The 25,722-nt window shown below is 36.9% G+C and overlaps 1 protein-coding gene across 2 annotated transcripts in view; it reads left to right on the top strand.

The window, feature by feature from the left end:
* Positions 1 to 25,722, top strand: part of LOC131663380 (muscle M-line assembly protein unc-89-like) — a 418,894-nt gene that overhangs the window by 378,600 nt on the left and 14,572 nt on the right. Inside the window, exon 6 of one of the 2 annotated variants that reach the window (XM_058933756.1) lies at positions 7,596 to 7,955. The exons of the other annotated variant lie outside the window; for it this stretch is intronic. Coding sequence (XP_058789739.1) covers positions 7,596 to 7,915 — 320 coding nt within the window. The 3' untranslated portion in view covers positions 7,916 to 7,955. Of the gene's footprint in view, positions 1 to 7,595; positions 7,956 to 25,722 lie in introns of those variants that run through there. 2 annotated transcript variants of the gene reach the window in all.

The following is a 25,722-nucleotide window of genomic DNA, read 5'->3' as shown; positions in this document are numbered from 1 at the left end:
CATATGAAAACATTTTTTTTTCAGTCGTAATATCAAGTAGTCTAATTTTTTCAATATTTCACTTTGGAATAATAAAACAGATCATTTATTCTCGAAGCTATTCTATTAATTGTAGACAAATTTTAATTGTACTATATGCAAATCTCGATCAACGAAAAATCTAAGTAGAAAAATTAATCTAATCTACCAGCAATCGTTTCCGCGGTCTACCAGAGCGCTTCTTGTCTTCAACACTGCCGCTACTTTTAAATTTATTTACATTGTAGTCTACGGTTCGACGAGGAATATTGAGAATACTAGCAATCTGACGATTGCTTTTACCATTTATGTGAAATCCAATAACTTGATAACGTTTACTAAAATCTCTCGGTGCCATACTTCAATAATATGTTACTATGGTAAACAATTTTTTAGAAGATTAGAACAACATTAAAAAGAAATTTTTTTCACTAATCATTAGTTATGTCAGTTTTGGTAGATTAGATTAATTTTTCTACTTAGATTTTTCGTTGATCGAGATTTGCATATAGTACAATTAAAATTTGTCTACAATTAATAGAATAGCTTCGAGAATAAATGATCTGTTTTATTATTCCAAAGTGAAATATTGAAAAAATTAGACTACTTGATATTACGACTGAAAAAAAAATGTTTTCATATGATTATGAAATTTCGTTCACGTATTCTACTTACAAAATAGAACATTTTCATCCAAGAAAATTTTTTTCTACAACTCGAATTTTCCGAGATACAGAGTAATGAATATAGATGCTGTTTTTGAATGAAATGCTCATATAATCGCTGAATTTAGACGAAAATTATTTTTGAATGAGTGTTTTGGATAGTGCAGAAAAAGAGCTAAAAAATGCTATGTTTAGAATTTTTCTACGATTTTTTTTCTCGAAATGGCAAGCGGTTAAAAAAAAGCAAAAATTTCATAATTTTTGTTTTGATATTCGCGTCCTATCTGCAAGGGAAATATCTAAGCATGATTTTAATATACACCATTAAAAAGTGCTCGAAAAACCCTTTCAAATGAGCCCACGTAGAGCTCTGTAGGTGTATTTCCAGCCGAGATATGGAGTTTCAAAGTTATAGTCGTTTTGTTCTCAGGTGGGCAAAGATTATTGGGCGGGAGTGTATATCAGTGACAGTTAATAGATATCGAAAGCCTTTGTTCTCTTTCGAGTAGCCTTGCATCTCTACAAGATCAGCTTGCCATGTCTCATCTATTCCGCGTACATCATCTTTTCTAAAGGGATAGTTTCGACGTGCTAGTTTATGTAACTCATCCACCACTCTTTGATGTTTCATTTTAATCTATTTTTTAAATTGTTTTAAAAAGTCACACGGTCTAATATTTCTTTCTTTCTCCTTATTATTATTATTATTAATATTATCTTCTTCTAACTGATTAAGACCTACTCGATGCTTTACTAATTCTAATCTTATTGTATCCAATTATTTTATAAGATCATTTATCATACTCGTAAGCGTAGTAACGTTAGCTTCACTAGTTTTTCGCAACGTTCGTAAGTTTACAGCATCGTTACTCTCCTGAGGATCGGCTATATTACAAATTCTTTTGTCATTCGCGTTGTATTGTCCGTCTTTAGTAATTTTATACCCTACACCAGGAGGACCTCGATGGAGCTATTTTAGGCTACACTAGACGTACGCTCGTTGAAAACGAAACACATGGTTCTGTCTTACCCGTAACTATTCTCAAAGTCAACGCTTTACGTGTAGAGTGTAATATTACTACAGGCTCTTACATAAACGATCGCAAAGTACATACTATATATGAATTTTTCCCAGCAGTCCCACCTGGATATAAGATTATAGAAGTTCACTCCTAAGTCATTTACCTTCCAGTCGCTGTGAGGAGCATTGATCATTTTCAAATTCGTATAGTTGATCAAGACGGAAACCTAGTTAACTTTCGAGGAGAAGTCATCACAGTGCGAGTACATATAAAGACATATATCGTAGTAATGGGTATCATTTACAATATAAAGACCGGTCGAGGCTATATAAAGAGACAAAAATGTCAATCAACGACCAGTCAACAGCGAGCTATCAGACCGCTCACACCTCAGAACAGTCAATTCCTGAAAAGCTTGAGACTGAATATCGTCGAAAACCGTGGAAGAAAATATTGTGCATATTAGTGTGCTGTATACGAGGTGTGTTCAAAAAATAACGAGAATTTTCGTTTTATGAAAAAAATATTTATTTATTCATCTACATTAATGTTGTCGCCTTCAAAGTAGTCCCCTTCGGATACAATACACTTATGCCAACGCTTTTTCCAATCCTCGAAACACTTTTGAAACTCGATCTTTGTAATATCTTTTAGCTCTTTCAGCGATTCGCTTTTAATGTCATCTATGCTTGTAAAACGACGGCCTTTTAATGTTCTCTTTATTTTTGGAAATAGAAAAAAGTCACATGGAGCCATATCTGGCGAATATGGAGGCTGAGGCATCGTTACAGTTTCGTTTTTGGCCAAAAATTCACGAACAAGCAATGAAGTGTGAGCAGGCGCATTATCGTGGTGCAAAAGCCATGAATTGTTTTGCCACAAATCCGGGCGTTTTTTTCGGATTGCTTCACGCAAACGACGTTGAACTTGTAGGTAGTACTGCTTATTGATTGTTTGACCTTGTGGCAAGAATTCATAATGCACTATGCCATTAAAATCGAAGAACACAGTGAGCATAACCTTTCAAATTCGACCGCACTTGTCGAGCCTTTTTCGGTCTTGGCGATCCAGAATGCCTCCACTGGGACGATTGAGCCTTAGTTTCGACATCATATCCGTAAACCCATGTTTCGTCACCTATTATAACACGTTTTAGTAGTTCTGCATCGTTATTGACTTCATTTATCGACTCCTGAGCAACTTCCATTCGCCGCTGTTTTTGTTCGAAATTCAACAATTTTGGAACGAATTTTGCTGCCACACGTTTCATACCCAAAACATTCGAAAAAATTTGATGGCATGAGCCAACTGATATGCCAACATCATCAGCGACTTCTCTGATTGTGATTCGGTGATCGTTCATAACCATTTCTTTCACTTTTTTCACGTTTTCATCGGTTGTTGATGTGCTTGAGCGTCCGGGTCGTTCGTCATCTTCAACGTTTTCGTGGCCATCTTGGAAACGCTTATACCACTCATAAATCCTTGCTTTACTCATAGCAGACTCACTATATGCCTTTGTTAACATTTGACAAACTTTACTACACTTTATTTCATTTTTTACGCAAAATTTAATACAAATTCTTTGATCCATTTTTTTTCACAAACGAAAATCGCCGAGCTCGAAAAACACGTCTAACGTTAGCGGCTGCCACTTAAAAAGTAAGCAATGAATATTGCTGAAAATTTTATCGTACTTCAGGGGCATGTGTACCAACATAATAAAAAAAATTTTATACAAGCGGACTCTCCAAACCAGCGAAATTTAAAAATTCTCGTTACTTTTTGAACACACCTCGTAAAACAACATCAAAAATATAGAGGGAATTCTAGACATTCATTCAGGTGTCGCTTTCGATGAGTTTATAGCTCATTATGAATTTCATACGCATCAGCCTTATTCATTATCATATTTCAATAATAGTGATGAAATCCATATAGCAATTCAACATCAAGATTTATCTCTGCTTCCATCACGCAGTATGACTCATATTTGTGGTCGGTTGACCAAGCCGGACGGTACTACACCAGTGGAGAACACTTTAATAGTCAACAACGCCCTCTGTTATTTGTTCGAGGAAATACGATATGAAATAAATGCTATTGAAATTGATAAAGTGAAAAATTTTGGCTTAACGAGCCTCATGAAAAATTGGCTTTCACTCAATCCATTTCAAAGCTCTATCGCTGAAAATGCCGGATAGAATGATGATATCAATGAAGTTTCAAATATGTAACGCTCTAGGTTTTTTTGATCTGACTATCCCTCTCAGTATGTTTCTGGGCTTTGCTGAAGATTATCGGAAAATTGTAGTCAATGTTAGGCATGAACTTGTTCTCACAAGATCAAAAGATGATTTGAATGCTATTTTGAGTATTCCAGTAAGGTATCCTGATGCTTCAGAAAAATAAAAAATTACTTTAACTAAGGTTGAATGGTTGATGCCATATGTGATGGTTGCATAAAAAGAAAAAATCAAATTACTCAATCAGATTGGACGAGATCGTGCAATTACTATGACTTATCGTACTTGGGAAATGTAAGAGTATCCAAAATTACGTCGTACATCAAAGCATGTTTGGAGTGTTAAGACTTCCAATCAATTGGAAAAGCCTCGCTTTGTTATTTTAGCTTTTCAAACTAAACGTAAAAATTCAGCGAGTGTTAATTCTAGTAATTTTGATCATTGTAATATTAGTAATGTGAAGCTATTCCTCAATTCACAATGCTATCCGTATGGAAATCTCAATTTAAATATCAATCGAAATCTGTTTGCTGTTCTCTACGATATGTATACTAATTTTCAAAACGCTTACTATGGTAAAGAAAACGAGCCGTTACTCAATAAAAAGGATTTTATTAATAAAGTGCCGCTAATAGTTATAGAGTGCTCTAAACAAAATGAAACATTAAAAAGCACCTCAGTCGATGTTCGCCTAGAATTTGAAACTCTGACCGATTTTCCTGAAGATACTGCAGCCTACTGCTTAATACTACTGTGGGCAAAAAGTAAAGTGAATTTGTTTGTAAAATGAAAAATCTTTATTTATTCTTCTACATCAATGTCATCCCTTCGAAGTAATCCCCTCCCGATAAAATACACTTATGCCAACGTTTTTTCCAATCCTCGAAACATGCCAAATAGTCCCTTTCCGGTATAGCCATCAGCGCCTTTTTCGATTCAGCTCTTATCTCCTCAATCGACTCGAAACGCGTTCCCTGGAGTGGTCTCTTGAGTTTTGGGAATAGCCAGAAGTCACACGGAGCCAAATCAGGCGAATACGGTGGTTGCGGAACGATATGCGTCGAATTTTTGGCGAATTTTTTGCAAGAAATTGAGCGTTTTCGGTACCAAACGAGATTTGACTTTTCGTAGGCCCAAATGGTCTTTCAAAATTGTTTTCACAGATCCTTCTGATATTCCGATCATATCAGTAAGGTCTCTAACAGTCAACCGACGATTTTCGAGCACTAATTCCTTCACTTTATTGACGTGTTGGTCATCTGTTGACGTCGATGGCCGTCCGGAGCGCTCCAAGTCATCAACACGTTCTCGACCCTCTTTGAAGTCTTTGTACCACTTATAAACATTTTTCTGCGACATGGTAGAATCACCAAAGGCCTTCCGCAACATCCTCAACGTTTCCGCAGCCGAAATTTCATTCCGCAAACAAAATTTGATGGCACTTCTTTGCTCAATTAAATCAGACATTGTAAACATCGAAACATGCATTCTTGGTCGTTTCGTAAACACAAGCGTAAATATATTACTGATGATGACATTGACATGAAATTTGTCCCAGATGTCATTCGCAGTCCTACCAACTCAAGAAAAAAAGAACTAGCCCGAAATGTTAAGCCCGCGAAGTTTAAATTGAAAATTCACCTTACTTTTTGCCCACAGTAGTATTACACGATCGTATTGTACAATATAATCCAATTAGTGGTGATGTTACAAAATTAGTTTCAAATTAACAAGACATTATGTGATCAATGTACACAATGCTTTTCAATAAAAAATTAAAATTATATATATATATATATACACACTATATATAATGTTAGAATTTAATACAAACTACCTATAATTATAGAGAGAGAGAGAGAGAACAGCATCCACACCATACGGCGTACGCGCCTAGCAAGCTAAAGACGCTACCCCCTCTCCGAGGGCCCAAACTTAGCCAGCATAAGCTTACTAAGTGCCCTACTATCGAAGGAGAGTGAGAGAGACCATCATATAGCTTACCAAACATCCTACCAACTTCTACAGCATCCTACCTTAATAACCTCTGTAGGTGGGTGTGGGTGGGCGGGAGGGTGTGGGTGGGTGGAGTAGGTGGATGGGTGGTTGGGGAAGGCACTCTGTCGGAGGGCCCACTGGCAGATCCTATCTGCGGTGATGTGAAGAAATTAGTTTAATATAGTTGACTCTCTAAATAAATTAGAATTAATACAATTAAATATAAGCTAAATAAATTAAAATATGTAACATACAGTACGTCACGTTAAATTTTATGAATAAAAGCATCTAATTTTAAATATACTTGTATGTCTTTTGAAAGGGACGGGAGTGAGCAGAAAGGGGTTTGTAGGTTGATTGATCCAAAGAACTTCTTTTTGTTTTAATGATATTTTATTAACAACACTCTGAACAAAGTCTGCCTATTTTCTATGCGTGACAAGCAAAAATTGAAGATCGGTCTGAGTCGAGTCGCTTCTTTATTCCATCCTCCCTACTCTCGCCCCCGCCGGGGCTGCATCGAGTCGTTGGCCTCATTGGGCCTGATCCATCGCGCCCGCATTAGCCACACCCTCCTTACGCTCGCTCTGTCTCGCTCACTCTTCCGCTTGGTAGCCTACCGGTCCACGGGTCAGCCTAATAGCCTTCCCTTTCCGTCATAGTGACCTATATTTTGAAAACCGAAGTTTTCTGGAAAGGTCTACAGCCTTCACGAGCAAACTCTGCGAATCTGTCAGGGCTTTACGGCCACAGAAACGCTTAGGCGCCTGTGCACGTCAATGGAGCGTAGAGCTATGAGAGAGGCTCGCGTTCGGATTTGGCAAATTAATCAATTCGTGAGTTAGAAATACCGCATTACAATCTTAAAATTAAACGCATCGTACAAAATAACCGAGAGCCAAACGCGTGTTTCTATTTTTGGGCCTGGATTTTTCCTTTCGACTGCCAGGGAAATGGGTTTTTTCCCCGAACGTGCGAACCCTCATTAGGTTTTCCCCGCCGCCGTCTGTTGCTAACGAGCAACACATGCGGGGCAAGTGTCCCGATTCGAAAGGGAATGATCGAGTTTCCGTTCCCGTTTGTTTCCTATATTGCTACGACCCGGGACGCGTACCTACTATCTTAAATGTTTTTAACATCTTTACTTAATACCTAATCATATCAGTATATGTAACTCTCTCTCTCTCTCTCCCTCTCTCTCCATCTCTCTACCACTAGTTTTCTCACTCTCTCACTTCTTTCTCTCCCTCTCTCTAATTAAAAAAAAATAAAGCATTTTATTTAGTTTAATTTATTTTATTCAAAATTTATATTAATTATTACAAAAACAATATTATTTTATTTTATTTTGTCTTCTTTCTTCTTATGCGTTCCTACTACCTTGAGGAGTCGAGTCGGCTTTCTCGTTGTCGGTTCAGTCGGAATCATAATTATTCTACAGCGAATAGCCTCACTACTCTTGATTTGTGGCTTCTTCGGCACAGTTCTCTGTAAAAATATTAAAAATATTAATTAATTTTGATTAAAATAAACTCATAAAATATATAAATTTTATAATAAATATAAGTGTTTTCTTACCTTAGTAGACAAATCAATTGCCTCATCATGTTGCAAAATGTCAAGCGAAGGCATCGATGATGTTGCAGACGCAGATGTGGTAGACGTAGACGTAGATGACGCAGACGTAGACGTCGTAGATATAGACGACGCAGAAATCGCAGACGTAGACGATGCAGACGTAGACGACGAGGACAACGTCTCCGATCCTGAAGATGATGTTGTAGATGAGGGCGCCGCCGATGACGATGATTTTACTGGAACTAATCTTTTTTTTATTTTGTCCGCTAATTTATCCTGCACAGTCTTGGTCAGCTCAGCTTTTCTCTTGCGCTCTAATCGTAAGAATTCTTGTTTTTTTCTCATTATTTCTGCGCACTTCTGGCGACATAGCTGGGCCCTCACTTGATCTTCTACGGTCTTTTCAATTTTATAGGCTAATTGTTGCGCGACCAGCCTTTCAGTCAATGATTCTTTGATCCACTGAAAAATAAAAAATCTGTATAAGTACATGTATAGAATTAAATAATAATAATTATAATAAACTTACTTCACGAACGACCGCAATTATCTGAGTGAGTTGGGCAACGTGTTGTGTGTTGCCTACACACCTGAGCAACTGAAAATAAATAAATAAATATTTAAATATTAAATATTAAATAATATAAAAAAGAACTTACTTTGTTTAAAAGGACAATGAGCAGCCGATACAGCAGCTCACGCGGGATAGCATTAGTATTCTATAAATTATAACTAAAAATTATTAAAATTATACATATATATAATTATTTTTAATTTTAAAAATAATTACTTATGGTTTCTAGAAGCTGACAGACATTAACTATATTTTCCATTTTCACTAACAAAAATTTTTTTACACAAATAAACAGAAAAACCAATTTCACAATGTACTATGACCAACTCGAAGTTTGCCTTGAGACTGACCGTCGAAAATCCTACCGAACGCTTGTAATATTAACAGATAATATTTTTCTACAATATGAGTATAAGATAAAGAGGGTTGGTAACAAAACATAGCTGCTCTCTTTTTCTCTATTCCAGAAAGTAGTGGAGAAGCTTGATCACCCTCAAACCAGCTGTGATCTACATTTGTGATAGACATAGTTAACTTAAGATAAAAGGGTAAGCAGTAAGCATAGCTGCACATGCGCTCCCCTACTCCTCCGCGCGCTGTGGTCCACGCTGAGTTAGAGCGTAGGAGAGAGAAAGAGAGAGAGAGAGAGAGAGAGAGAGAGCACACATTTACTACTACTATAGTAGCGCATCCCCATCAGGCCAGAACTATAAACAGTTAGTGTTTGTGTGTGTCATACTTTTTCGATTTGAGGGAGGCACAGCGTAATCAAACATTATCACCCTTCTCGCTGGGCACCAACAGGTTGGCATAGCCCACTGTCTTTCACTCCTTAGCTTTCAAACATTTTTGGAGATCCGGAAGTCAAGTTTGCTACGACATCCCTGACGCACACAGCGAGTCGGAACCATTTTAATCTAAGGCGGCGACCTCCTCGAAAGGAGTACCGATCTTTTCAAGGTTCAACGCTCAAGGAGAGCGGAACTAAAGGCTTGACCCTCGGTTTGGGCGCGACGGGACTCTAGTTGCCCCGACGTCTGCCGCGTCGGAAGCACGCAGCATACAAATCTTACGAGATTTGCTTGACCTGGTACGACTACCCCGCAGAGGCCAACCCAAATTGGGATGTCAGAAGAGAGACTCAGCCAGGACATCCAGAGGAAATTCCTAAGACGATCAACCAGCTAAGCCTCCCCTCCTGGGCTTGCGTTCGAAGGTCATCCTACCCTGCGTTCCTGTATTAAGGGATTTCTCCCACGACTCACAGGTCCATCGTTTCGACGTACCTAGGCACGTCTTTCCATTGCGTTACGGTCATCCCCGCTCATGCTGGTGGGTATCCGTCATTCGAAAAGGTTGTTTCCCGGTTTCATCCCAACGTCGGATTCCGCTTTCAAAAGAGCGGCTTTTATGACTGGCTGATACTGGTATTTATTCTTTCGATTTGGTGTTTTGACTTTTCGGTCAGGGCGGGGTCTCATCTAGCCGACAAGGCGAATCCCCAGGCAGTTTTCAATATTCATGCCCGTCATGCCACATATTCAATTCAAAACTCCGATATCAGGTTAAATAGGGTAATTCGCGTTCAAATTGTCGAACTTCAGAGTTTATTTCTGAAATTCAATGTTCAAAATTATCGTTCAAATTTTAAGCTTATATGCTTGTGTAGGTTTAAAAATTAGGTTATTGTGCGAGTCTTGGTCCTTTGGTTAGGGACCTTGTAAGAGGCGGTGTCTTTCTACCATAGTTTGTAACTATTTTTCTAAGCTTTCTCTTTCTTATAGGTGCTCCTTCCCTGGGCTCTATGACTTTTCTAGCAAAGTCTTCAAAGGCTTTGTAGATTTTCCTGCTAGATACTAGGGCTGTTTCCGGGCATGGCCATGTATGGCCCTCCTCTTCAACGGCCTCTATTAATGACTTTTTTAGTTCCCTTACATCTTCGCAGTTAAAGACAGTATGACTTTCGCTTTCTATTTCTCCACAGATACGCAGTTGGTCTTCGCATAATCTCTAGGTTCTCTTTCTCGAATTTATAAAGTCTCCCGAATTTCTCACAATCAGCTTTTCTCATATTGAACCTTGGTTTTAATGTTTCTTCGGTTCGTATGAGTCTGGCTGGCTATGAGGCAAAATTCAGTTCGATCACTATGGGCCTGTGGTCACTGGTGGTCCATTCTTTCACCGCCCAGCTAGCCAAGAGGTTTGACAGATTTGATGTATGTAAAGTTAGATTGATGTCCGTCTCACCCCCTGTACTCGGCACGTTGGAAGTTGGGTCCCTCCTGTTGGCCACAATTAGCCCGTATTGGTCTATGAATTCTTCAATGACTGTTCCATTCTTTTCCTGTGTATTAGACCAGATCTTTGACTTGGCATTTGCGTCCATTCCAACTAAGACTCTTTAGCCTTTCAATTGCTTGAGAGTCTCAGCTAGTTTGTCAAGATTCCTGCTGTGGCTGAACTGGCAGTAGATGCTTATGAAATAAATCTCACCAAAGGGTCCGACTACTTGTGCACAAACACAGTGGGAGTCACACAGATTAGAAATCTTGGTAGCAGTGACTTTGTACGGATTGTAAAGTATCGCAGCTTGAATCTTTTCGCCTTTTTTGGCTCCATGAATAGCTGCGATGCTGTCCATACCTGAAATGGCGTTATTCCAGTGATATGGTTCTTGCACCAGTGCCACCTGTATATCAAGATTTCTGTCTGTCATGATTTTTCCCAGCTCATCGTTGGCTACTTGCCTTTTGTTGAGGTTCCATTGTATGATTCTTAGTTTCAGGCCCAGTTCAGGGTTTTGTTGTACGTTCAAGTTGAACCTCGTAACTGGTGGGCAATCGTCTTTGCTACCGTCAAGATTGTTTGGTTGCGAAGGAAAGTGAGTTGACGCCGGAGTATTAGAGCAGTGCTCTAATTTCTCAACGGTCGCCTCCTGCTTACGTTTCCTCCCCCTTTTATACCTAGAATTGTTGACCATATCACTTTCCAGGTACAACACAATGTCTAGTTATATATTTCCTCCTTTGGGATAACTGCTGGCGATTCTGGAGGGTGGCTTTCGATTTTTAGTTCTGGCGTTAACGTGCGCGTTCAAATTAAGCGAGTGGCGTTCGAGTGTGAGCAGTGAGTATGTTTGTGTGTGTTGACTTCAGCTTCGTTCGTTACCTTGTCGGGTTTCTCCATAGTTTCCTACAGCTCTTATATTTACAATTGATTGATTGAGCTAATTATTTTCCTAGCTTTTTAATCTGTTATTAGATTATTTAATTATTATGATTTTATTTCTTTTGATTTGATTTAATAATTTAAATCTATAATTTTAAATCTGTAATCTCTAATTCTTTCTTATTTTTAATTTTTAATTGATTTTTGATTGGTAACTTTTCTTAATCCTATTTTTATACTACTGCTTATATTACTGCTTAAATTATTGTTAACTGCTTAAGAACTAATTTGATTATAATATAACTTAAAACTACTTATGAGTGTACCAGCGTGTTTATCTTTCACGCTGTATTTGATATTAATCAAACTTCGTTTGGTCAGGTCAAGGTTAGGTGTTTGACGAATTGCAACCAAAGTAGCATTTGAGTGAGCATGTCGGGTTTCCACCTTTTTCTATCATCTTAGCCTGTGTTCACCATTAGCAGCACTGGATCTGATGGACGTTTAGTGCATGGTTTTCGCTTTCAATGGGAGCTGACAGCCACTAATTTCGCTTTCAAATGTAAAGTTGTTTTAGCTATTAGGGCTTAAGCAATTCCTTAGCAGGAAGGATGCTGCCCTTCTGTGGAAATATTTTTCCTAAGGGTTTCGGCATCCGTAGTGCGTTCTAGTCATCGTGAGTTACTCGGCCCAATGGACTGTTCTCTCGCACAAAGGTGTCGGGCCTTACTCCAGGAGCTCGAGGCAAAGAACTTTGGGTGGCTGCTATGATCACGGCTGCGACTCTTTACCCACAGTAGTGGCACCTACTGATTGCCAGTTGATAGGAAGTAATTTCTTATCTACCCGAATTAAATTCGGATTGCCGGGACCATTGGTCCTCTGCAACTAGCTCCCGGAGCGGTCTCCCGTCCTCTAAGAGGGCGCGCGGTACCACAATTCTAAGGGATTTCCCCTCAAGTGACTCCCGGATTTTGGCTCTTCTGGGCTCGAGTTGAGCTCTTGGGGTGTGGTAGACTCCGCGTTGAATGTTTGGGCGTTTACAGGCCGCACCTCACCACGTGTTGTCATGGTCCGTGTTGTTTCTTTTGTTTGGCCGGTTGGCCTATTGCCCTGGGGGCAAGCGGTGTGTGTTTTGCCTACTGTTTCTTTACAGAGACAGCGTTTTCAGCCCCACCGCGTGAAGGTACACACATCCGCACTTGTGATTGCAAGTTTCCGTTCAAATACACATTGCATTCACTTCGGGTCGACTAGCCTTAGTTGCTTGTCGAGAGCAATCGGTGACGCATTTTGTACTTCAGCATTTGTATATGCCCGTACACAAAAGAGAGAAGTTTTCGACGTCCTCTCCTAAAACAACGATTTGTTTGTTTGAGGAGTCTCCGTTCTCTGTTGAGGAAGACAATTACTGGCCGCCGCTTTGACAAAAGATTTTTGCACAAAGTGACCTGGCCAGCCTCGCAAAAACATAGATGGTACACTATGTGCATCATCTATGTTTTTGCTAAGCGGACTATAATCGAGCTTCCTGAGAGCGTCGTGATTGCAACCGCCCAGAACTATAGACAGCATGCGCTTTCCTCCTCCTCCGCACGCTGTGGTCCACGCTGAGTTAGAGCTAGAGAGCGAGCATGCATTTACTACTATAGCATCGCATCCTCAAGTTAGAACTATAGACAGCATGCGCTCCGCCTCCTCCGCACGCTCACGCCCTATACCAAATGTATGCGTGTGTAGCTAATATACACAATATGCATCCTCTAAGGTACATGTGGCATTGGTTCTAGTGGTAGAGCGCTAGCCTGCCAACCGAGAGGACTCCGGTTCGATTCTCCGGTCTGTCTCTTCATTTTTTTCAAAAATCGTCGCTATTTTCTACTCGTTTCATTTTCAATGTAACAAGTAAATTGTCAATAATATATATTTATAACTTTTTAAAAAAATATATTTAAATTTAATTAGACTGAAAGAACTAGGTATAGGGTCCCTAGGGACTAGGAGCCCTAGTGACTAGGAGCCCTAGAATCCTTCCTCAAAAAATTATATACAATTATTAACACTAATAATAATTAACATTGAAGGGTTAGGCCAGGGAATCAAAGGGTTAAACCAGGGACCTCCCACGAATATTGTTAATAATAATTGTTAACATTAACAATTATTATTAACATGAAAGGGTTAAGCCTGGAGGCCAAAGGGTTACAGACCCCCCGCAGGTGTGCTGGAACATACGAGTACATTGCTATACTACTGATGTATTCATAACAGGTTTCAAGCCATGTTGACATATATATTATCTTCAGTCAACCCAATAGGTAAAGTTAAGCATTATTATTATGTTACCGAATATCAAGGCAGAGGAATGCCACATTTCCATTGTATATTCTGGATTAAAGACGCATTAGTTTATGGAAAATCCTCAAATGAAGATGTTAAACATTTTATTTTGAAAAATATTATTTATAGTATACCTGATAAACGTATATCTCCCGAACTTCATAGACGAGTATTGGCTTATCAGCAACATAAAAATAATAGTTATTATACGTGTTGAAAACGCAATATTTCTACCAGCTTGCGCTCCAAGCTCTAAATATCCCATCATAAATTACGCAGCAAAATTTCGAGTCGCCGTAGTTTTGAAAAAGAATTTGAGGCCCGCGCGGGCAATAAAGCCGTTGGGGAAAACCCAAAAAAAAAACCAGCAAATGGCACGACAGCAGCAATTTTGACCGGTAGTTCAAAAAAAAAAGGGTTTAGGGCCCTTTGCCCGGCAAATAGTGCAGCAGGGAACACGTGGTCAGCAGATGCGCTGCATACACCTCATTTTTTTTTTTTAATCCGAAGCCTGCGACGGAATACGCGTAAAAGCAAAAAGCGTCAATATCGTAAATGCGGAGCTGTTCTCGAACGTCTTCTTTTCAATAGTTTTTAAGACCATTGTAACAGCGGGATTTATGATCATCGTGTGCGTATGTCTGTTTCTGGAATAGGTGTAAGTTGTAATAGAACAAATTTGTATTCATGTTATACTGTATATGAAATGTCCATGTGGTAATAAGAATGAAATGCGTGCATAGATAATATGTAATCTAGATATAAGATAGTCAAAGGGGTGAAAAGAATAATCAACTTGCTTGTTTGCGACTACTTCGTCGTTGGCTGTCTCTCGATTCAAATTTGCATATTTTTCCTCTTGTTTTATACGTCACATAACAAAGCTTCGATCTCTCTCGCGCGTTAACGTTGCGCGACATGAATGTGCACGAGCGCCTTGAATGCGGCGTAGCGTGGCCTTGAAGCCCAATTTTATCAGCATCGGCGAGCATAGGAGCTCCCCGAGTGTTGTCAGACCTCGCGAGGGAACATTGTTCCCGAATATTGAAGGTCACCCAAACATACGGCACGGAAGGCTGTCAGGCCGACCGTGGGTCCATCAGGCAAGCGAACGGAAAAGCGAGCGAGAGAGAGAGAGAGAGAGAGAGAGAGAGAGAGAGAGTAGAAGTAGCCTTTTGAGGCAATTAAAAGAGAGACAGCGAACGAGAGTATATCAGCGTAGGCGGAGCGAAGGGATGCGCGCGGCAGCGGGGCCTAAAGAGAGGGCTAGAGCTGTCGAAAACTGTAGCGGACGTCCGGAAAAGGGGGCGAGCGGGCCCCACGTGAAGAAAACACTAGTCAGTTTTGGGACTCATCGTTCAGCCGGCAAACAAGCAAGTTGTCCTTGTTCATAAAGCTCAGCATATCTTCGAACATCTTGTTCTTGCGTTGAGTTGGCTTAAGCAACAAATATTAAACTTCTGTTATATTTCAATAAAACTTAACTGTGTAAAGTTATTGGCTTAAATCCCACATCCAACAATACATGAAAGAAAAAAACAAAAACTGGTTATATGACTGCATGTCGTTTTGGATTTCCACGACCGGTAACAAATGGATCAATTTTACGAAATGTAGATGTTGCTATTGCAAAGAAACAAAAACTTAGAAATAAAAGTAGATTCTATGATTTGCCTAGAAAACTACAAGAACAAAATATAAATGATTATATGCCTAGTTTTTTAATATTATGGGAAGGAAACATGGATGTTTAGTATAGTGGGGAGTCGTCTTATCTTTTAACAAGATATGTTTGTTCGTATGGTACGAAAGGTAAAAAAAGTACAAATGAATTAGACTTATCAGAAATGAAAAAAACAGCAAATCGTTGTATAGTAGTCTATGGTTGTTTGGTCTTCGAATTTTAAATCAGAGAGAATGCGAAGCCATTAAAGCTGCTGATACATTTTTAGGACATCCACTTGATGCTACTGATAATAACACTGTATTCCGGTGGTCAAATACAAATATTATTCGTGGTCGAAAAATTAAACTTTTTCAAGAAATTAAAAAACTTTTTTCTTTTTCTACAGACATTTTTTACGAGAATCTTACAGACGATTACTATCCGGTACGATCTACAAAATTAGAAAACTCTCTTTGTATGATTTTACAAGATGGTTTGATGTATCGAAACAAAAGCCAAAATTTAAATGTGAATTTTATAAAATTTTATAAAATATTCCAATAGAAACCGAAAAAGCTATGAAAGAATTTGAAGATGCTGCAAAAAAACTGGATGTCACTTTAGATAAACTGGCAGATAATATCAATAAATTTAATCCAGATCAATTTAGAGTTTTCTCAAAAGTCAAAGACGGATTATACAATGAAAAAAAGCCGTTAAGGTTAGTTATTTTTGGTTCAGGTGGTACTGGAAAGAGTCATCTAATAAAAAGCATTGTTGCATTCAATAAATTAAAAAAATGAAAAGAAAACAAAAAAATAAAAGAAGAAGTTTTCTTTTCAAAGTGAAAAGAAAACATTAATCCTTGTGCCAACTGGAATAGCTGCTTGCAACGTCCATGGATTCACAATTCATTAAGCTTTATAGTTACCTGTTGAACCAGGTGGAATCGTTAAGTATCAAGAACTTTCTGCAGCTGCTTTAAAGAAAATACGACAAAGTCTGAGAGATGTAAATTTGATTATAATTGATGAAATATCGATGGTGTCTGACGTTCTTTTTATGTACATTAATTTACGGTTAGTGCGAATTTTTAACACATCTAAAGATAATGATGGATGGTTTGGGAAAAAAAGTATTATTATTTTGGTGACTCATTACAATTGCTACCTGTCGATGAAGACTTTGTTTTTGTAGAATTATCTGAACATAAAATATCAAAATATTTAAAGGCAATAAATTCATATAATCTATGGTCTCTTTTTGGTTTTGATGAATTAACGATTAATATGAGATAGAGGAGCGATAGATTGTATTCTGAAATATTAGGCAGAATTCCATTGGGAATCGTAACTAAATTGGAGAATGAAATTCTTTTAAAAAGAAAATTAAATCTTTCTAACGGTGATATCACTATAACTCTGAACGAATTATATGAATTATTAAAAAAATTACCATATGATACTGTTTGTTTATTATCTACTAGAAATATGTGCATGGTTTTGAACGATACTATGTTGAATAGAATCAATTTTTAAGAAATTAATTTAGTTGCTAACAATTGCTTCAAATGTCCGAAGTATTTACAAAAAAAATATATTGTAACGGGGTGGTTATCTAACAAAATGGAAAATTTATTAGCGAACAAACTCCCACAATGCAGATCTAACCGCTGCTCCGTTAAACACATATAGTTATACGTGTATTCGCCTTTACGTTTGATACTTTCGTTTCGGTGTCTTCTTTTCAACCAAGTTGAACTCACCTTAAGTTACTTGACTTGTGACACTCGATCTATCTTAGGTGTAAGTGACCTAATGATTAATCCGACTAATCTCCTAGGCGAAATCAGATTAAAACTTAATCCTATATAGATCTATTAATCCATTAAGCTATTAGGAAACGAAATGACGTAAATGGTGAATAAAATTAATAATGTTTAATTAATAAAAACTACAGTCTTTTATGGGCCGAAAGACTAACGCACGCGAAATAGGATTTTACAAGGAATACTATTCGGTGAGAGAAAGAGAGAGAGAAAAGATTCGAAATTTACCGCGAACTAACGCTCGGCGCGAATACAAAAAATCACTATCACGATTGACAAAATACCGAATGTATTTTGTCGCGCAATAATGACGGGAGGTGCACCTACCCTGCGGTGCAATTACGGTGATCAGCCGTAATTGTTGAAGAAAAATGTAAAAGGTGCTCCTTGGATTAGCTACGCTGCCTCACTCGATTCCAAATATTTGCTGCTTTAGCTGGTGCTGCTTCGAATGCTGCTATTGTGATGTTTCCTCGCTACAGTCACGCACGTATCAAAATCCCAGAAAAACTTTGTATCAAAAAAACGGCGAAAAACTGTGCAAACTAATTGGCGGTACTATCACAAAAGCAGCTGAGGCTTAACTGTCTATTTTAAAACCCTCGCGCGCCCTCTCTCTCTCTTAGTCGTTCGAACTAACATCGCGAGTATACGAATCGTGAACGGATCGATTAATCGAATCGACTACCGTTGCATTATACTTTACTTAATAAAGACAATGATAATGTTTGTGGTATTGAACAAATTATAAAGATTCGAGATAATAAATTGAATGTGTTGGTAAATTGTCAAAACAATAACCCACTAGGTAAAATCTGTGATCAGTATTGGGAATATATAAAGGGAGTTCCGATTGACAATGGCGTATTCTTGTACGCGAACGTATGTATTCAAAGCCTATTACATTGTGATGAAATTAGATACAAACTAACTAGAAAAGTCGATATAGACATCATAAAATTATGTTTTAATCAGTTCGTAGTAAAATGTTCTGTTGATATAGAAACATTAAGAGGTTTTATTGGTAAAAAATATTTATTACCAATAGAACACTACGCTTTCGTATTCTTGGAAGACTTCTCAAGACCCTCTTTTCTCATGATCTAAAGATTGTCAATAAATGTTTCATCTGTGGTGGACGAAGTGAGTCAATAGTAAATGATAACTATGTACTGAAACTTCATTTATGTGATACTTCTATTACAAGTACGATACAAGATATTATTGATAGTAATTTAGGTAATTAGTTAGAAATAGATAGCATATGTGAGATAAAATGTTCCAAAATGCATAAAAGAGTTGATGTTTTTCACCTGAAAAGTTTATTAATCATACAATTCATGACACCAGCTTCAGGTATTAAAGACACCAAGATAAAAGATGTGCCAAAATCAAAAATAAAAATAAATGGTAAGTATTATAAACTATTAAATGGAATTTTCCATGCGAATATTAATACGAATAAAAACAATTATTTCAACATGCTCAAACGGGATAATCAATGGTTCAAAGTAAACAATGTACACGTTACCAAAATTAAATGGCCCAAGAATCCTAGAGGTGCTTATATTTTTTTTTTCAGCGAAATATCTAACTCGAAATACATGAAGTAAGTTCGCGGGTATTTGATATTTGAATATTAGAATTCATTAGATTTCTTGTCTAGAAAAAATAAAATCATATACATCACATATCACACGTAATACACACATATATAATTATATTATTTCATTCGATTTTATGTGACCAGGATTTCAATTGAATCGCGAATAATTATACCTATGACGCTTACACTACGAATGGAATCTCCACTCCCCCTACCTCTCTTACACTTTTCAAGAAAAGTAAAATCCAGCAGGCGAGTAGGCTTTGAAATACTCATTATTATCCTATAAATATTTTTCGATATGTATTGTTATCTATATTTATTGATTAATTCATTCTAAATCAGCGGTAAGAATTTACTTTGACATTAAATTAAAGAAAGTCATGAAATCAACTATATATTATATGCAGGTAGATTTATAATTTATAAGTATATAAACAGAGTATAACATTATATATAGTGTATCACTATAGTAAACTTGAAAACATTAATATATTAATTTTCTCCATGCAAAGATATGAATTATAATTGTAAAAGTAAATTAAGGAAAATTCATATTTATAAACGTATATCCTGAAAAATAATAATGATGTTCCGGTAGTTTCCGGTAGTGACCGTGCCTTGAATTGTATAGTAAGCTACAGAATAATGTGAAATCATTCGTCTATATCAGGCGAGTATATTGATACAGCTGGTAAATAACAAGATTATACATGTTTGAAAGTATAGCGGAAAGAATGTCGAATTTCAATGAATACTATGATATTGACTATGCTTATTTTCCAGCTTTGAATAATCTAAATATTCGCAAAGTGCAAATTCAGATTCATTTAACATAAGACACAATTGTTTTTTAAATTATCATGCATACTATGATTTTGATTACATTTGTCAAAAATATGATTATTGGTCACATAATAAGATATTTATTATTGTCACCATAAACCTCAAATAAACGTTATAACACTACTCGTCGGGCCCCTCGTTATGGAAATCAATAACGAAACTCGATTTAGTGCGAATGATGTTTATACGTTAAAATACTCTAAATTTTCACAAATGTAATTTATAATTTTTCATAACATTTTGAAATGAAATTATCCAATATCAATGTCTTCGACATGGCCTGTATTGGACATTCAACTGCTGAGAATATTTCATTTTTTAATTTTCAAATCTGAAATGCCAAACTTGTTTGTTCAATAAGACGTCGATTACTTATGCAATAATTTTTCATAATAATCAGATAATTTATATAACTTTGTATTCAAATCTTATATTGCTTAGAAACACTTAAAATTTGAAACCCTATAAATTCTTAGTTGATATATAATAAGACAAACAAATATATAAATGGAATATATTGGTTGCAACGGTAGTCGATTCAATTAATCGATCCGTTCGCGAATTGATAACTAGCGCGTTAGTACGAACAATTAAGAGAGAGAGGAGGCGCGCGAGCATTTAAATTAAAGAGTTACGCCTCAGCTGTTTACGCGAGTTTACCGCCGATATTGTTTTGCACCGTGTTTCGCCGTTAGTAAAGATTTTCTGGGACAATTACGTGCGTGAGTGCAACGACGGTATTGCAGCAGCAAGTAACAGTGCAGAAGCAGTATTGCAGTAGATTAAAGGCAGAGTGAGGCAGCGCAGCTGATAAATAGGAGGGCAGCGGCAGTTGATATATTTCATCAACAATTATGGCTGATCACCGTAATTGCACCGCAGGGTAGGTGCACCTCCCGTCATTATTGCGTGACAAAATACATTCGGTATTTTGTCAATCGTGATAGCGATTTTTTGTATTCGCGCCGAGCGTTAGTTCGCGGTAAATTTCGAATCTTTTCTCTCTCTCTCTCTCTCGCCGAATAGTATTCATTGTAAAATCCTGTTCACGAGCGTTAGTCTTTCGGCCCAATAAAGACTGTAGTTATTTTTATTAATTAAAGTTAGTCAAATTTATTCGCTGATTACGTCATTTAATTTTCCCAGTAGCTTAAGCGATTTGTAAAAGACTTAGGTTTTAATCCGATTACATCTATGGGATTAAGTGGATTAGGCGTAAAGTCGCCCACACCTAAGATTCATCGAGTGTCACAAGGCACGTGACTTAAAGTGAGTTCAACTCCGTTCGATAGAAGACAATTAAGCGAAATCATCTGACATAAAGGCGAATACACGTACAATTATACGTGTTTATCGGAGCGACGGTTAGCTCTGCACCGTGGGAGTTTGTTCTTAAATAAATTTCCTATTTTTTAGATAACCTTCCCCGTTACATGGTTTCAAAAGTAATGAGCCATAGTAATATATTTAAGTATCACCAACTATGCAAAATGAATACTAATCGTATTCGGTTTAATTTATCCAACAATAATTTATAATGTGCCATTATTTGGAAACGTTTTCCAACATCTTATAAGATGAAGTTAAATTTGAAATTTTCATTTACAATGTAAAAATTGTTTTCTATGTAACATGCAAGACAGATAAGGAAATGCGGTCGTCTTGATTTCCACAACGAGGGACCCGACGAGTAGTGTTATGATGTTTATTTGAGACATATGGTAACAATAATAAACATCTTATTGTGTGACCAATAATCAAATTTTTGACAAATGTAATCGAAATCATAGTATGCATGATAAGTTAAAAAAAAATTTTGTTTTATGTTAAATGAATCTGAATTTTCATTTTGCGAATCTTTAGATTATTCAAAGCTGGAAAATAAGCATAGTCAATATCATAGTATTCATTGAAATTCGACATTCTTTCCGCTATACTTTCAAACATGTATAATATTGTTATTTGCCAACTGTATCAATATACTCGCCTGATATAGACGAATGATTTCACATTATTCTGTAGCTTACTGTACAATTCAAGGCACGATCACTACCGGAAACTACCGGAATATCATTATTATTTTTCAGGAAATACGTTTATAAATATGAATTTTCCTTAATTTACTTTTACAATTATAATTCATATCTTTGCATGGAGAAAATTAATATAACAATGTTTTCAATTTTACTATAGTGATACACTATACAGGGTGTCCCATTTTAACTTTCGGATGAAGATTACTCGGAGATTTCATGGGTATCGGAAAAAATATTTCAGATGAATGTTTCTTAACTTTGAGGGGGCCATATTATGGTGACCTTTTCATGACCTTGAAGGCCATTTTTAAGGTCATTTCAATGTTAAATTCATTTTTTTAAATGGCAACCCCTATTTTTGACAGCGGATTCGGAAAGAGCAGGGAATTTTACGTCCAAAACGGTATTTTAAAATTTTTTTCATGACTTTGAGAAGGTCGATTTAAGGTCAATTACTTGATAAATTGGCTACGGGTTATTTTTTTTAATATTTAAGATATCGGAAAATAACCTCTACGAAATTTGTACATAACAGAGTCGAGCCCCTGAAGGTATCAACAACTTTGACCTTGAACTTTATCTACAAGGTCATTTCAATGTTGAAGTATTTTTTTAATGGGGACCCCTATTTTTGACATTGAATTTGAAAAAAGCGAAAAGTTTTAAATGTAAACTCACATTTTAAACTTTTTACAATTACCTTTAGAAGATCAAGTCAAGGGTAAATACCGAAAATTCGCTAAAAATCGTTTACTTTAAGCTTTTAAAGTTTATGAACGAGTAAATATTAAGATGAACTCGTGAACCAATGACCTTGAGTATTTTCCTCTTGAATGCATTTTTCAATATTATTTTAAGATCAAAGTAATATTTTTTATGGCAACGCCTACCTCTGACACCGGATTACCACGATTGGAAACAATAATAATTTTTAGGCTCTAAATAACTAAATTATTATTTTTAAATTGTAACAAAATAACGTAAAATTGAACATGAAATAATTGTCAAAAAATAATGATCTATGGCTATTAATTAATATTACTAAACTAATATTTTAAAATTATAAATTTGACTCGAGCGTAGTTCAATGTCTTTACGACGGTACGTGTTTATTTTCACTATCAGTGCTTTTCGTTAATAATAATTTTTACTCAATCAATTGTCAAGAATTGAGGTGGAGTCCCTTATTAGAAAATTTGCTATGACTAGTATTGTTATGTGCACTTCATGCAATCTTTCTTAGGAAGCATGATTCTTTCGGCGTGTCTTAGTTTCTAGAATACTATTTTGTTCCTCATTATTAAAATAATATAACTTCCGCAAGTTTTTGAATTTGTGATATTTTGAAAAACTATGGCAAATTATTCAGCAAATGAATGCGTTGAAATACTACTGATTCTTGGAGAATGCCGTCGTTATTATACTGCTGCTACTCGGCTGTATGCCGAACGTTTTCCCAACCAGCGTCATCCGAGCGATGTGCAAATAAGAAATATTGAAAGACGCTGTCGTACAAATGAGCTACATCGACAGAGACGTAGACAAAGAAATTTAAATAGTAATGATGGAAGACTTATTACCGTATTGGCTATGGTTCATTTAAACCTTCATATAAGTACAAGATCAATTGAACGTCAAATCGGAATTCCTCATTCTACAGCTCATCGTATGTTAAGATCAGTGCGTTACCACCCATATTATATTACACTGCATCAGGAGTTGAATGAAAATGACTATTTACTCAGAATGGATTTCTGTAGATGGGTGCTCAATCAACTAAATGAGGATCCAGATTTTTTTTGGAATGTTTGTTTTGGTGATGAGGCTACCTTTAAAAGTGATGGTACACTTAATAGACATAATTCTCACTACTGGTCTCTTGTTAATCCTCATTAGCATCGAGAAGTAATTAATCAACATCGCTGGAACGTTAATGTCTGGGTCGGAATCTGTAATGGACAGATCGTTGGCCCGCATTTTTTTAATGGCACTGTCAACGCTAATAGATATATCGACTTTCTGGAAAATGATCTACCTGGATATTTGGAAAACATTCAGCTGAATGTTCGACAGCAAATGTGGTGGCTACAAGATGGTGCTCCAGCTCATTTTGAAAGAAACGTAAGAGGATTTATAAATAATCGATTCCCAAATCGTTGGATAGGTCGTGCTGGGCCAGTTCCTTGGCCATCAATGTCACCGGACTTTAATCCATTAGATAGTTATTTCTAGGGTTATTGTAAAAATGTTGTTTACGAAGACGCGCCTACGACTAGATTAGATATGATCGCGAGGATCAGAAGAACTTGTGCAGCAGTCACTCCCGAAATACTTGAAAATGTTATAAATAATTATCGACGCAGACTGGAAATTTGCTTGGCGAACAATGGAGGACCATTTGAGCATCTTATGTAATTAAATTTTTCAAATATTATTAGTTCATTTAATTCTAATTGAAAGTTTTTTTGTCGATTTGGAAAATATTGTTTAGTTAAATAGCTCCACAAAAAAAAATGAAAGTCGAGTGTCAGAAACCAAACCTACCCTACCCTATGTTTTTCGGGTCGCTGAACACGAATCCGAAGTCCGTTTCACCCCATCAGGTCCTGATTCCCCATAATCTCAAAGTTTAACTCCAAAAACCACTAAAATCGTGATCTATGTAATTCTCAAGCATATTTACCCACAGAACAATATAATTAATCAATACACAAACCATAAGCCCTTAAACTCTGAGATCCTGTGTCGCCGTAACCTCAAAACCCGGGACCCCCGTAACGCCATAACCCCTTAACCCCCATGAACTCGTTTTACAGGCATTCCGGAAAAAAAATTCCGGAAACCAAAACCTACTTACCCTATGTTTTTGGGGCCGCTGAATACGAATCCGAGGACCGTTTCACCCCATCACATCAGGACCTTCCATAACCTCAAAAATCAACCCCAAAACCCCATAACTCGTGACTATGTAATTATCAAGAATATTCATCCACGTGACACACGAATGAATCACAAACCATACGCCCTGAACTCCTTAGACCCCGTAAAGCCGTTACCTATAAGCCCAGTATACCCCCGTTATGCCATAACCCCGTGACGCCCATAAACTCGTTTTACAGGCATTTCCCGACAATATGAATATTAAGTTTCAGTGACTCGGTTACTGTATAACCTTATAGCTCGCTTTGTAACAAAGAATTGAGTCTCAAACACTGCGAGGTTGAAATATGCGCGCTACTCTTTGAAGTGTAGTAATATTTATCAGCTCAAAATCTGAAAACTCCCCAACTTTATCATTTTCCAGAGCCGCAAACCCAAAAATCGAAGAACTCTGAAACGTTCAAGCCTAATCAGCAACAGAGATCTTCAACGCGAGGTTGCAACAGATATTTGCGTCTCCAACGCTAAACTAATGTCCTGTATCTTATTATGTGAGGAACTTTATTAGTTTATGATAAGCGAGAAATATATTCTTTTCTCATGTGTTTAATGTGTCTCGATATAATACCCACATTCAGCCGAGCCCAGGAACGACGACGTGGACATAGCAGGATTCCGTTCCCTTTGGGGTGCTTTATTTTCGTGAGTTCCCCTCGCCTCTCACAGTCGGGGTACTTTATTTTCGTGAGTTCCCCTTGCCTCTCACAAATAGAAATATGAATATAAATTAATAAAAACAAATGTAAGTAGAATAAAAGTAAAGTTTTTCATTCTGTTTTGGATCTTTTATGATATCTCACTTGCTTACTCTCGAAGGATCGACGAAGTGAACGTCGCTTATGAGTTTGGCTATCCACTTGAACATCTCGTTTCAAATTCCAAACGTAATCTGCCATCATATTTACTCCCCAAACTCCTTGGTATCTTTTTTCCATATCTTTGATATCCTGGTGGAATCTTTCTCCTTGCTCTTCACTAAAGTCGCCCAATTTATCTGGAAAGAAATTAATATGAGAATCTAAAAAATGTAATTTAACGCTCATGTTGCAGCCTAGACTTTCAAAATTGTGAATAAGATCACTCACCAGTTCCTTATAATTTGGACTTTTCATATTTCCGAAGAAATTTGTTGAGACGTTGTAAAAACTTGTCCATGCAGCTTTCTCTGTATTCGTCATATGATTTATGAAC

Source organism: Phymastichus coffea, unplaced genomic scaffold (genome assembly GCF_024137745.1).
Source record: "Phymastichus coffea isolate CEN01 unplaced genomic scaffold, Cenicafe_Pcof_1.1 PCOF00034, whole genome shotgun sequence".
NCBI lineage: Eukaryota > Metazoa > Arthropoda > Insecta > Hymenoptera > Eulophidae > Phymastichus > Phymastichus coffea.
The sequence above is the reverse complement of the archived record's forward strand: the minus strand, read 5'-3'. Positions and strand labels throughout refer to the sequence as shown.